This window comes from Nilaparvata lugens, chromosome 3, assembly GCF_014356525.2.
Source record: "Nilaparvata lugens isolate BPH chromosome 3, ASM1435652v1, whole genome shotgun sequence".
NCBI lineage: Eukaryota > Metazoa > Arthropoda > Insecta > Hemiptera > Delphacidae > Nilaparvata > Nilaparvata lugens.
The window spans coordinates 57,936,782-57,950,418 of NC_052506.1; the positions used below are offsets into that span (position 1 = coordinate 57,936,782).

The 13,637-nt window shown below is 35.4% G+C and overlaps 2 protein-coding genes across 2 annotated transcripts in view; both read right to left on the reverse strand.

Annotated features, from left to right (window-relative positions):
* Window positions 1–11,268: 11,268 nt before the first annotated feature.
* On the reverse strand, window positions 11,269–13,226 carry LOC120350507 (inactive peptidyl-prolyl cis-trans isomerase FKBP6-like). The gene is made up of 2 exons (XM_039424138.1): window positions 13,037–13,226; window positions 11,269–11,603 (listed from the first exon to the last, which is right to left on the reverse strand). Exons 1-2 carry the CDS (start codon window positions 13,169–13,171, stop codon window positions 11,280–11,282), a joined length of 459 nt encoding a protein of 152 aa, XP_039280072.1. The 5' UTR covers window positions 13,172–13,226; the 3' UTR covers window positions 11,269–11,279.
* LOC120350506 overlaps window positions 11,300–13,637 on the reverse strand; it is a 6,602-nt gene continuing 4,264 nt past the window's right edge. The window contains exon 4 of the mRNA XM_039424137.1: window positions 11,300–11,356. The gene's annotated coding sequence lies outside the window, so the exon portion shown is untranslated. The remainder of the gene's footprint in view (window positions 11,357–13,637) is intronic.

The window sequence follows — 13,637 nt, forward strand, 5'->3', positions numbered from 1 at the left end:
TGACAATCAATATTTTCATTTACATCTGAATACGGACTTCCTATGTGCTTAGTAATGCAGCATTCATTATTCCCAAAACATATTCTTCTCAATCAATTGGTAGTAATATCTAACAGTAAAGTGTTGAATTAGAAAAAATAGATAGGATAAATCAGTGTTTCAAAGATGAATTCAATGTTTTCATAGTTGTTGATTGTCAATAGATGGTCCAGGAAATATGCGATGTACGATGAATCACCAGGAATTACATATTCTTTCCATCTTCCATTTTAGGATGAATATAAGCTAAGCTAAATTCAAAAAAATTGTAAATTATTCTGACATTCTTCAGTAATAATAAATGCAATAGAACAACTCTCTTCCATGAGGTGAATAATTTCTTCCAACATTTTCCGGTTACTCAATGATAGGGGAGTGATAATTATTTGTATGGGTCTTCTAAGGAACCATTATATACAGCTGGTACCAATCAACTAGACTTGACAGACACTACATGATCATCTTTCCGTTCTTCGGTAGCCGCTAGGCCAACAATTTCGAAAACATAGGTCTGTAAAATGGATTAATAAATAATCATTATTAGCCACCCTATTAAAATTTCTGGTCAGAAACAATCCCCAATATTCACACAACATATTCCCAAAGTTTCATGCCGTTATGTCAAGTATTTTTCAAGTCATAGGGAACAAACACACAGACATTCATTTTTATATATATAGAAGATAGAAGATTTCATTCGTCTCAAACAGAGGATAAAACCGTTGAATACACTATTTTTGACCACTCACAAGCAAACTATAACAAACTGAAAGCATCAAATTGAAACTTGACAAACTGAAATCCTGAAGAACTGAAAATAGGCCTATAACCATCCTCGGTGAGTTAAGAGCCTATAAGCAAAATTTCAAGTAAATCAGTTCAGTAATTCAGACGTGATGATGCGTCATTCGTGTATTTCCTATCCCGTACATGTATAAGCCAGTTCTTTTCTTTATTATATTTATAGATACATATATTGAGTAAGATAAAGTCTAGATGGTAATTGGAAAAAAAATTACTTCAAATATTTAATTTGAACAAATTAGAGTTTAGAAGGTATCAGAACTATGAAAAGTGTCTACTTTTTTACATACTTGGAATATCAGGATTCTTCAAACAGATCACGCATGGTTAAAGTTAATTCGAATTCATGAGGTTTTACTTTGTTATTAGTTGATTTTTTTTGGTCCTCAAGTTGCTTATTTCAATTGTTATAATTTTCATCTCAATTCTTATCTGCAGTAAATGTTCTAAATAGAATTATTATTATTCATTCCATTTTTATTGAGACGCGCTTCGCAGGGGGCAGTTTTTATGTCATTTTGATGAAAAGATAAATTATTTTTTTATTGTTATCTTTCATAAAAGCTTATAACTTTAAAGTTGAAAGTTTGAATATTTTTTAGTTTTCAAAAAAAAGTCACTCGGTCGGAAATCGAACTCTTAAGCTGCGTTTACACCGGAATAATAACACGAGTTATTAACTTGACTGAATCGTCAAAAATTTCTCTTAAGAAAAGTTAAGAACACGTGTTTCAACAGAAAATTCCTTGTTATTAACAAGATCTATGTTATCAATTAGTCCAGTCACTACAGTATATACATTGGTGCATGCAATTTATATTGTAGTTCTGATTTTTAATATATTATTTGGGTATATAAGAGAAGTCCAGAACCAATTTCTTCATGCAAAATTTCCTTGTGCTAGATACAGAGTGGCCCAAAAACCTCGTATTTTCGGCTCATTTTCCAGTTTTCAGCTATTTCTGCCAAATCTCGTGATGGGACAGAAAAATTTGCTCCCGCCTTTTTTTAAGATTATAAAATTCTGAATAAAATGAGATCATTCGGAACTCTCTATCTCCCATGAGTACTGTGTTATGATTTTTCAAAAATGAGTGAAATTTGAAGAAAAAAATCAATTTCGATGAATTTTAGTTTTTGATCAACAATATCTTGCAATTGTTACCATTTAGATATATGATTCAAAATCCCTCTGGGCGTATTTTTGTGCTCTACAATCTTAGATCAGGTAGAGCGCTCTGTCTCATATAGATTTCCAGGTACACCTGACAACAATGCTCCTTGTATTGTGAAAAACACCTAATTTTCAGCTTCAACCATCATCACCAACTACATTGTCCTCGCATTGATATTTCGCACAATGACATGAGATCATGAGATTATGTTCTATAAGAATCACCCGTTAGATACACTTATAACTTTTGACACAATGCTCAGATTTCATCGTACTACACTTCATTCTTCTCAGCTCGTCAAGGCGGTCCAAAATAATGCATCATAAGTCAAATTCGGTCGAAAAATGGGAAATTTATTGTTGAGTGTACTTAAGCCCATATTCCAATACACAAATAATGGCCAATTTCTATATTCAAACCTGCATGTCTTGTGAAATACTTCTGATAAATTTTCCAAATCTAGTGAGGGTGTAAAAATTGTCCCCCTCTACCCACAACAATAAATAATACTTTCGATTCCAATACAATTCGAAAGTTACAGAAGATTTTAAAAATGGCGATTTCAGTTTTTACATTTTTTGTGATTTTACTGTTGATCAAGATCTTCTAAAACGAGTCTGGTACATCATAGAAACTCACGATTGATTCCAAATTGTAGATAAATTCATCCTCTACGAGCTCAGTTGCCTAAAACCCATATTGAATCACTTTTCCCTATCATATAACTGCCAAAACCGTTAATATGAGCAAAATATCTACAATTTCCGGATTTTTTCAACAATCAAATCTCACTTAACGAACATATTTTTTCATGAATCGTTTACAGCAGATGAAAGAAAAACTTTCATTGTACATTTCAAGATCAATAATGATTTTTATAATGAGGGGTTACCGAGATACATAGCTTTGAATATAGAAATTATTTGTGTATTGGAATATGGGCACACTCAACAATAAATTTTCCATTTTTCGACCGAATTTGACTTATGATGCATTATTTTGGACCGCCTTGACGAGCCGAGAAGAATGATGTGTAGTACGATGAAATCTGAGCATTGTGTCAAAAGTTATAAGTGTTTGAAATTTTGATCCTTGAGGTGTCCTTAAGCGCGCCTCTCCACTAGGAAATACTGAAATGAAGTGTATCTAACGGGTGATTCTCATAGAATATAATCTCATGAACTCATGTCATTGTGCGAAATATCAATGTGAGGACAATGTAGTTGGTGATGATGGTTGAAGCTGAAAATTGGGGTTTTTCACAATACAAGGAGCATTGTTGTCAGGTGTACCTGGAAATCTATATGAGATAGAGCACTCTACCTGATCTCAGATTGTAGAGCACAAAAATACGCCCAGAGGGATTTTGAATTATACATCTAAATGGTAACAATCGGAAGATATTGTTGATCAAAAACTAAAATTTATCAAAATTGATTTTTTCTTCAAATTTCGCTCATTTTTGAAAAATCATAACTCAGTACTCATGGGAGATAGAGAGTTCCGAATGATCTCATTTTATTGAGAATTTTGTAATGTAAAAAAAGGCGGGAGCAAATTTTTCTGTCTCATCACGAGATTTGGTAGAAATAGCTGAAAACTGGAAAATAAGCAGAAAATACGAGGTTTTTGGGCCACTCTGTATCTAGCACAAGGAAATTTTGCTTGAAGAAATTGGTTCTGGACTTCTCTTATGTACCCAAATAATATATTAAAAAATCAGAACTACAATGTAAATTGCGAGCACACCCCATTTTTTATGTCTATAGTGACTGGACTAAAATGTAATTGAGATTTCATTTAATGAGAGTATTCACATAATAATATAACAGCCGGGATAAAAAGCAAAAATGCCTTAATAGTTATTTGTATATTTAGAGTGAAAAATGCCACTTTTTCTCCCTGAAGGGAAAGATTGATGCCCGAGGCAAAGCCGAGATTTTTCCTCCACCCACATTTTTATAAAAACCACAAATAAAATAATTTTTAAAAACTCACGTGACTAGTAACAAAGCAATGTGTTACAACATAACCTAAAAAGTAACAGCTGCCTTGTAATCACAGTTCACCGCCGACAGCGCTATGCGTTATCTGTCGGCAAAAGTTGTAACAACAATGGCCGACTCAACTACAATGAAGTTCCCGTTTCAAATTTGATTAGTTAATGAGGAATATTAGTTGGATGGTATTTTGAATAACACGGAATATAAAAAAATATTTATACATTTTTATAGTATACTGATATAAAGTATGTAATAATTTTAGCATACAAACATATATTTCATATATTGATAAAATAATGTCTGGTTGAGGTATTGAATTTAGTTGGTAATGACTAATCTATATGCTTTCTCATCTGAGCTTAGACCTTCTAACCTATTTCAAATCTTAGACCAGTTATAGAATAGATACTGCTTATTGTACATTCATACTGAAAATCGATGTAGCCAACATCTACTACCATATCACCATATCGTGACGTCAGCATCGGATAGAAAACAATGTAAACAAACTCTGCAGAAAAGTTTTCAATCCGATGCTGACGTCACGATATGGTGATATGGCAGTAGATGTTGGCTTCAGAGGCTAGACTTCCCAGCGTGTCTATTCTATAACTGGTCTAAGTTTCAAATGCAAGATCCATGTTATTTAAATGGAGTTACTTTCACGCTCTAGGAGTTTTTCTGTTTTCCCTCTCGAGAGCGAAAAAATGACACATTAGTATTATGTTCCAGCGAGTAAAGTAAGCACTTTGGACAGTAGGTAGAGGAAAAATAATTTAAAATTGAAACAGGTGTGATTATTAACATAATGATCTTCATCTGATCTAATGTAAACAATTATAGTGCGTTTACACCATAGTTTGATAACAAAAGTTTTCAACATGTTAATAACATTTTCATTTGGCTGCTAGTTTTGTTATAAACAAAAGTTAATAACTTTGTCACGTGTTTCGTCTGCAGCTGTAGTTATTAGGGAATAGCTGTAGTTGTAGGGTAGGGATGCTGGGCGAGAGGGTTGCGGGGAAGATAGAAACCTGTTATAAACAAAAGTTAATGCGATAAAAGAGACTTTTGTTATTAACATAACACATTTCATTTGATCTTTACCGACTCTCGATGGATAACATAAATCTTGTTAATAATAAGGAATTTTCTGTTAAAAACACGAGTTATTAACTTTTTTAAGAGAAATTTTTGTCGATTCAGTCAAGTTGATAACGTTTGTTAATAACTCGTGTTATTAACTCCGGTGTAAACGCAGCTCAACATGATGTTAAAATGACTTTTGTAATCAACATCAGCTAATAACAAAAATGTTAAAAACTTGTGTTATTAACTCCGGTGTAAATACAGTTTTAGTTTTTGTGGTTGGAAAGTAAAATTAATGTTTTAGTGGTTGGCTAGTATTCTACCTGTGATCTGGAACGGAAGATGTAAAGTTTGCTGATTTTAAAAACTTCTCCAAAACAGCTGTTCTGCAGATAAAATTATCTCCACTAAGTGCTCTTTTGAATATTAATGGCTTTTTCTGTCATGCCTGAGAAGAAAGTTACAAATTCCTTTTCTCAAGAACCTCCTGCTAGAATCCCGGAAAGAAGGCTAATGCCAGTTTATAGAACTCATAAATGATTATCCAGGATATAAATTTGAAAAAATTCAGTCAAGCCATTTAAAAAAAATCTTGTGTGGCGAACTCACACAACTTTCCTTGCCGTTATGAAAATTGATCACCTGACGCTAGTGTTCACGCGCATCTCACGTCTACTATTCAAAGATCTGAGCCAGCTGGTGACAGGACAATAACGTTGGAGACACACGAGGTCAGCTATCTCTTCATAGTGAATGATTTAATAGAATCAACAGTTGCCAACAGTTTGCAATTGAATAATCACGAATTTCGAGCTTATTTTCAAATTTAGGTGAAAATGTTACTGAATATTACTTGTAGAGATTTTCATGCTCAATCTCTTCCACTTGATTTTTTTGTTTAAATTGTATCTGAAGTCTGATAATTGGGAACCTAAAAGCAAACTTTGCATAGATGGGGCGGAGCTCCTGAAATTTTTACAGATATGGGACTTGTGGCAGTTGATAGAGCTTATCAATGACTATTTTAGGTATGAATTTGTCAAAATCGTTGGAGCCGTTTTTGAGAAAATCGCGAAAACCCAGTTTTTGACAACATTTTCGCCATTTTAGACGCCATCTTGAACTGCATTTGATCAAAATTGTTCGTGTCGGATCCTTATATTGTAAGGACCGTAAGTTCCGAATTTCAAATCATTCCGTTGATTGGGAGATGAGATATCATGTACACAGACACACATACACTCATAAAGTGCGTACAGATATACGCGCCTCGAACACGCTCCGCACTCGATCCGATCATGAACGCTACGCGAAATGTTACGCAAGGGTTCACTAGAGGTTCGAAGGATGATCGCGCGCTTGTCGTATTGTTGACTTTCCTACAACCTACCCTCACAAAATGTGAAATGTTCAATCCAGCTGATCGGGTGACGAAACTAAATAAAATATTCTAACCAGGGGATTGCTGGGTAGCCTAATATTACATTAGTCTATTAATTATGTTTATATGATAAATTGATAATAATCATTATGTTTGTTGTATTTACTTACTTTACTTTATCCGGCTCTACAGTCCTGGGTGGACTTTGGCCTCCTCAACATAGCACCTCCATTCGTCTCTATCCTGAGCACTCCGTCGCCAGTTTGCCACGCCCAGCACACGGAGGTCTCCAATCACTTCGTTCAGCCATCTTGTCCGTGGTCGACCTCTCTTTCTTGTCCCAAGCATTCTTTCTTCCAGGAGTCTTGATGGTACCCTCCCGTCACTCATTCTGGCTAAATGTCCAAGCCATTCAATCCTTCTGGCCTTTATGAAACGCACCATATTTCCTGCTCCAATGGCCTGGTCTATCTCAATATTGAATCTGGCTCTCCACACTCCTCCGTCACATATTTGTCCCCAGATTCTTCTGTACATTTTTCTTTCAAATGACCTTAATGCTTTTTCATCTTTGTTCAAGATAGTCCATGTTTCGGCCCCATAGATTACAACTGGTCTCACTAGCGTCATGAACATTTTCACCTTTGTTTTTCTGGATATGAGCCTGCTTTTAAATATTTTTTGATTAGCAAAGTATGCTCTGTTGCCCATCATTATCCGATTGTGTATTTCTTGACTGGTCTTATTGTCTGCTGTCAGGGTTACCCCAAGGTATTTGAACTCATACATACTTGCCTTCTTGCTTGATTTGCAGACATTCTCATATATTTAGTTGTATTTATGTTAATTTCTAGACCCACCTCTCTTGCCTCTTCCCTCATTTTGCTAAACATTTCTTTGAGGCTATTTTGATTTCTTGAGACTAGGACAACATCATCTGCATAAGCTAATACTTGTTTTGTTATGTTGATTATAGTTCCGCTTGTGCCGAGTTTCTGGAGCACCATCTCTAGAACCAAATTGAATAGTGTTGCAGAGAGAGCATCGCCTTGTCTAACACCAGTAGTAGCACTGAACATTCGGCTAGTTTTGTTACCTATCTTAACTTGAGCGGTTGTGCTGGACATTGTTAGCTTTATGAGACTTATCAATTTTCTCGGTATTCCATTTACAAGTAATACTCTCATCATTCTCTCTCTCCTGATGCTATCGAATGCCTGGCGGAAATCAACAAAAAGCAGATGTAGATCTGTATCGTACTCAAAACATTTTTCCATCATCTGCTTCATGGTAAAAATTTGATCGATTGTACTTCTTCCTTGTCTGAAACCACATTGATGCTCTCCCATTATTTCTTCCACATACACACCTAGACGCTTCAAAAGCCATGCAGAGAAATCTTATATGAAGTACTTAGCAGTGTTATTCCCCTGAAGTTGTTGCATACCATTTTATCCCCTTTTTGAAAATAGGACATATTGTTCCAATTTTCCATTCATCAGGCATTGTCTCTTGTTCCCAAATCCATAAAATCAAGGTATGCATGGCTCTTCTCATCCTTTTCCCTCCATACTTTAGTAACTCAGCTGGTATTGAGTCCCCTCCTGGAGCTTTATTATTTTTGAGTTTTTTTATAACTTCTTCTACTTCAGCATATGATGGGGGCTGAATTAGGGGCTCAGCACTATCATATACTATTGGGTCTTCTTCATCTTCAACTTGATTCAATAAACTGCTAAAGTGGTCAGCCCATCTATCCATTATCTCGCTATCTTCACCAAGCACTCTTCCATTCAAGTCCTTACATGCAATCAAGCTTGGTTGGAAACATTTTCTCATCCTTTTCACTGCTTGGTAAAATTTCCTACTTTCGTTTCGCTCGTTCATTATTTCCATGTTTTCAATGAGCTTTTTCATACATTCTCTCTTCTTTCTTCTACAAAGCTTGTTGGCTGTCTTCCGACTCTCCATATACTTAGCACGATTTCTCCTCGTTTCCCTTTGCATCATTGACCGTCTATCTTCATTTTTCTGGTTTACAGCTGCCTTGCACTCATCATCATACCATTCTATGTTTCTTCCCCTACTTCTCTCACCAAGGCTTTCTGTGGCGACCTCATTTACTGTTCTTTTTAAATTATCCCATAGCTCCTCTATATTCCTGTCAGTACCCTCGAAATCATTCAGGCCTTCAGGGATAAGTCTTGCAAGTTCTCTTTCATATATGTCTGTCCTCTCTCCATTTCTCAATTTTTCTATGTCCAACATGCACCTTCTTAGCCCTCTTTCGTATCCGACTCTTGATAGTCTCTCCCTCAGCTTTACTGAGACAAGGAAGTGATCAGAGTCACAATTTGGACCTCTCTGGGATCTCACATTTATGATTGACGAGGCATGTCTTTTGGATATCAACACATGATCAATTTGGTTGACTGTTTCTGATGAGGGTGAGGTCCAGGTACCCATATGAATATTTTTCCTTGGAAAACATGTACTGCTGATGATCATATTGTTTGCTATTGCAAATTCACTCAGTTTTAAACCGTTCTCATTTGTTACATCATGTATGGTGTCTTGCCTGCCACTGTGTTCAGAAAATCTTCTTTTCCTACAGTTACCTTGAAAAGTGGCCATTCCTGCTCTGATTACAGAACGCAAAGAATCACTTTCCGCTCTAGTGCGGGAAAAATTTTTCTGCACTCCAGATTTGCAACATGGCAACACAAAATAGTTGGTGGGTTATATGGAGGATTAGTGCACGAAAACAAAAATTAAGTTGGCAACAATGACTGTGGTTAGATTTAGATAAGAATCATTTCAATGGCTACCCTACATTTATGATAAAATCCCAATCTAGAAATCCAAAACAAGAATAATGTTTATCTAAATCATAATTAAATAATAACTTCTCATCATTTAATAATAAATAATGTTTATTTTCTATTGACAGTAATAATTATTTCAACTCCAAGCAATGAGAAATGTAGCAAACACACATTTTGAAATTCGAATTTTCAGGTTAAATAATTACCGTTCGAAATCCATGTCAATAAAATTAATAAAATAACATTAGAATATACTACAATAGAATATTTTCTGTTTTCTATGTTATTTTATAAATATTTTTTAGTTTACTTATAGTATTTTTGGTATTTCTAGTTAATCATAATATTCTAAATATCTGAATACTGTTTTTAGCTGGATGAAACGAAGTTAGGTACGATTCTTCCTGCTAGGTCGCGCGCTTGGCTGAGAATTTTCAACTTCCAATTGGATTATTAATTTTTAAATGAATTAAGGTTGTTATTAATAAAAGCATCACACACACAAACATTTGATGGATTTCAGCCATCATTTTATCCATAATTACCCACTTTTCATATTCAATGGTAACTGTAGGAAAAATTAATGTGAAATACATGCGCAAAGTTCCTCTGCTGCACTCAAGAAGCCATTCCGCCCTCGCCTACGGCTCGGGCGTAAACGTTTCTTTCGGTGCAGCAAACTGTCACTTTGCGCACTAGTTGCACAAATAACTATTCCCAATCTGGGCATTCAAGTCTCCTATCAGCATGTCATATTTGGGTACCATTCTGCATTCCCTCTCTAGAGCTTCATAGAAACTATCTTTTTCATTTTCATCCCCCTCCTCAGTTGGTGCATACACAGAAATTATTGATATATTCCTAAATTTGCCTTTGATTCTTATTCGGCACAGTCTGCTGCCTGCAGGGTAGAAACCTAGTATAGATGATTTGAGCTTTTTTCCAATCATTATGTTTGTTGCATTTATGATGTTTTATTACAAAAAAAGTTATGTTTGTCAATGTTTTGAAAGGTGAAAGGCTTGGTTGGGAGTTCGGCATCTTTCTTCTAAATTCCAATATGCTGGTACCTACTATTAAAAATATTTTTATAATTCTATATTATTTAATTTTGTTGATTTAATAATTAATTATCAATTTTTATAATTATATGTGCCAACACAGAGATCGTAACTATTAACAAATATTACAAACAAAACGTTGACCGCGCATGCGCAACTATTGGTTAGTTCGACCTAGGAACTAGCCAAGATCGAGCTCTAATACACGCTCTGTTCGCGTTCCACTCCTGCTCCACCTCCGATCATCAATCGATCTGCTCGAATGACGTTCGATTGCGGAGCAGAGCGAAAGTCTGTACGCATCTTCACACACATACATTCAGACCTATACCCAAAAACCACTTTTTTGGACTCAGGGGACCTTGAAAGAAATTGAGGTACCTCATTTTTTTGGAAAGCAATACTTTCTTTACCTATGGTAATAGGACAAGGAAAGTAAAAATAGTGATAGAAATTCAACAAAATCCATTTTTCTCGACAATGTTGCACAGCTCCAATTTTTTTTTTTTTGCAGAAATGAAACTTATGTCAGATGATAGGGCTTATAAATAGCTATCCAGGGTATGAATTTTAAAGAAATCGTTAAAGCCGTGTTCATGAAAACCGTGAAAAACATAGTTTTTCAGTGATTTTCCGTCATTTTTTATTGAATTTCTTATTGCCGGATCCTCATGGTATAAGGACCTTAAGTTTAAAATTCCAAGTCAATCCGTTAATTAGAAATAAAGTTATCGTGTTCACAGACATACACAGTACAGACCAACACCCAAAAATAATGTTTTTGGACTCAGGGAATCTTAAAAAGTATAGAAAACATGAAATTGGGGTACCTTAAATTTTATTGAAAAGCAATAGCTTACTTTTCTTACCTATGGTAGTAGGTACGGCAAGGAAAGTACAACTTATACATTACAGAACGGAAATTGATTAACAAGATTGTTGATGATTATTTTTACCTGGAGGCACTCTTGGGGGACACCCAGCTTCCCGAAAGCGTACTCAGGTTCCACAATAAATTGAGAGACCTCTCCTTTCTTCATAGTTTTTAGTGCTAGTTCGACCCCGATAAGAACTTCTCCTTTACCCAAGACGAGCCTCTCAGGTCTTCGGTGCCGACGGAGATAAGAGTTATCGAAAGGCTCCTCTTGAAGGTTGACGTAGGCACTGTAGTGGTAATACACCACACCAGCGTTCGATATCATTTCTCCCATCCCTTGCTTTATCATCTGAAAATACACAAAATAAATACGACAAAAATATACGTTTTCAAGACCAAACCTAGTAGACACACTGAATCGCACTGGTTACATAAGAAACTAGCTGTGAGATATGACTTGCGAGCATGAGATTTACCTTGTTAACAACTCACAAGGTACCTTACCAGTGTTTACTTACACTAGTGTGCAAGTAGTGTTCAACATAGTGGTGGATTATATCATGTAAACTAATAATAGAGTTGCCGAATCAAATATTATTGATTTATAAGTTTTCGCCACACTGCACAGAAAGCAGCTGTTTTCCAGTCCCTACGTAGATCTGAAAGACCTTGTTTGCAGACGACGTCAGAAAAGGGTTTCTTTTCCGGTCTAGGCCAGAAAGTTGTCTCTTTCCAGCCGCTTATGGCTGGAAACAACGCGCTAATTATTATTAATAAGTCATCCGCTAGATCGGGCGAGTGTCCACTTTCATAATAAGCTGAAGTCGCCATGATTTTAGTTCCAGTTTCGAATCAAACTAATTCGCTTCGCAACCAGTTTTATTCAATTATTTATTGTTGATTAGTGCATTCCGAATTTTCAAAAATGCTTGAAGATGACTGTGGTATTCCAAGTGAAATTTTAAAAGAATCTGAAATCCTGACTGCAAATCTTCTACCACTAAAATCAAGAGATAGGTACGATAGCTTAACGAGTATTCTTTATTTTGTATTCTTTATTTATTTTGTCAGCAATACCTGTAGTGTGGCGAAAAATATCGTTCGCACCACGGGCAAAAATGTTTTTCCAGCTCTCAATCTTTTCTAGTCCTCGGCCTACGGCCTCGGACTTGAAAACCGATTTCGAGCTGGAAAAATCTCATTTTCTGCTCTAGGTGCGAAATATACTATTTCCAAGTATTGGCTCCAGTTAAATAAGTATGGAGATAGAATGAACATGGAGTAAGAAATAATCAAGGATAAAATTCCCAGTTATCAGCTTCAGTAGTCACAGCCTATTTTTATTGCGGATGTTGCCCACATGAGCTTTTTGCTTGTGCGTGGGTAATGGGGAGTGCGCGGGTGATTATTGATCTAATACAGAGAAGTCGTATAACATATTTATTAACATGTCAGGAGGTAGAACTGCTTTCAAAAAACTCATTTGCAGAACAAGGAGAAATTCTAGTAGGATAGAAATAAAGTCTAGTCATAGTACTGTTTTCAAAGTACAAAACTTACTATCATAGGAAAACGTATATCTCGAGGCTTTACTGGACTTTATTACTAGAGACATTTCGTCTAAGACAAAACTCACAGGACACGAATGGCGAAAAAATCGACCATTATTTCTGTCGAAACGTTTTAAAATATTACCCAAAACTAAGTTAGTTATTGTGGTTGAGATATTCAGTCTAAATATGTCCCTTGCAAAATGGTAAATATACTATTTTCTTCACTCACTCTTTTCATTATTCTCTTGTCCGTTGTAACTGGAGACATTTTTTGCCTCAAATCGGCAAAGCATACAACCTTGCCTTCCTCATCCACATCGACATCCAATGTATCGAAATTGACATACTTTTCTATCTCATCCATGGGAAATTCATCCTTAATAAGATTATAATCATCTTCACCTTCACAATAGTCGCCGGCAGTAATTTCGAATTCTCTTCCGTCAGTTAGCTCTCTGGAACAAATAAACAGTTTGAGATACTAGTTACGATTGTTAATTGCTTATTACTAACGATTAGTTTAGCTTATATTGTTTGAGTAAGATAGCCAGAAAATCATTACGGTTTAGTGATACCACTCGTGATGAGGCAAGTTTGTCAACAGAGTAGGTTACAGATAAATTTCCTGAGAAGTTCATTCGCAGATCGTCATATTTCCAAATAATTCGAAAACAAAACACAATTCCTGAAACAAACTGAATAGAATGAAAATCAAAACAATGTTACAAATAAGAGAATCCAACTTAATAATGTCAAAATACAATAAACTATAAGCAATATTGTCTATAAATAAAGCCTTTATTGTTTCCACAAAACAAAATTTGAATCTT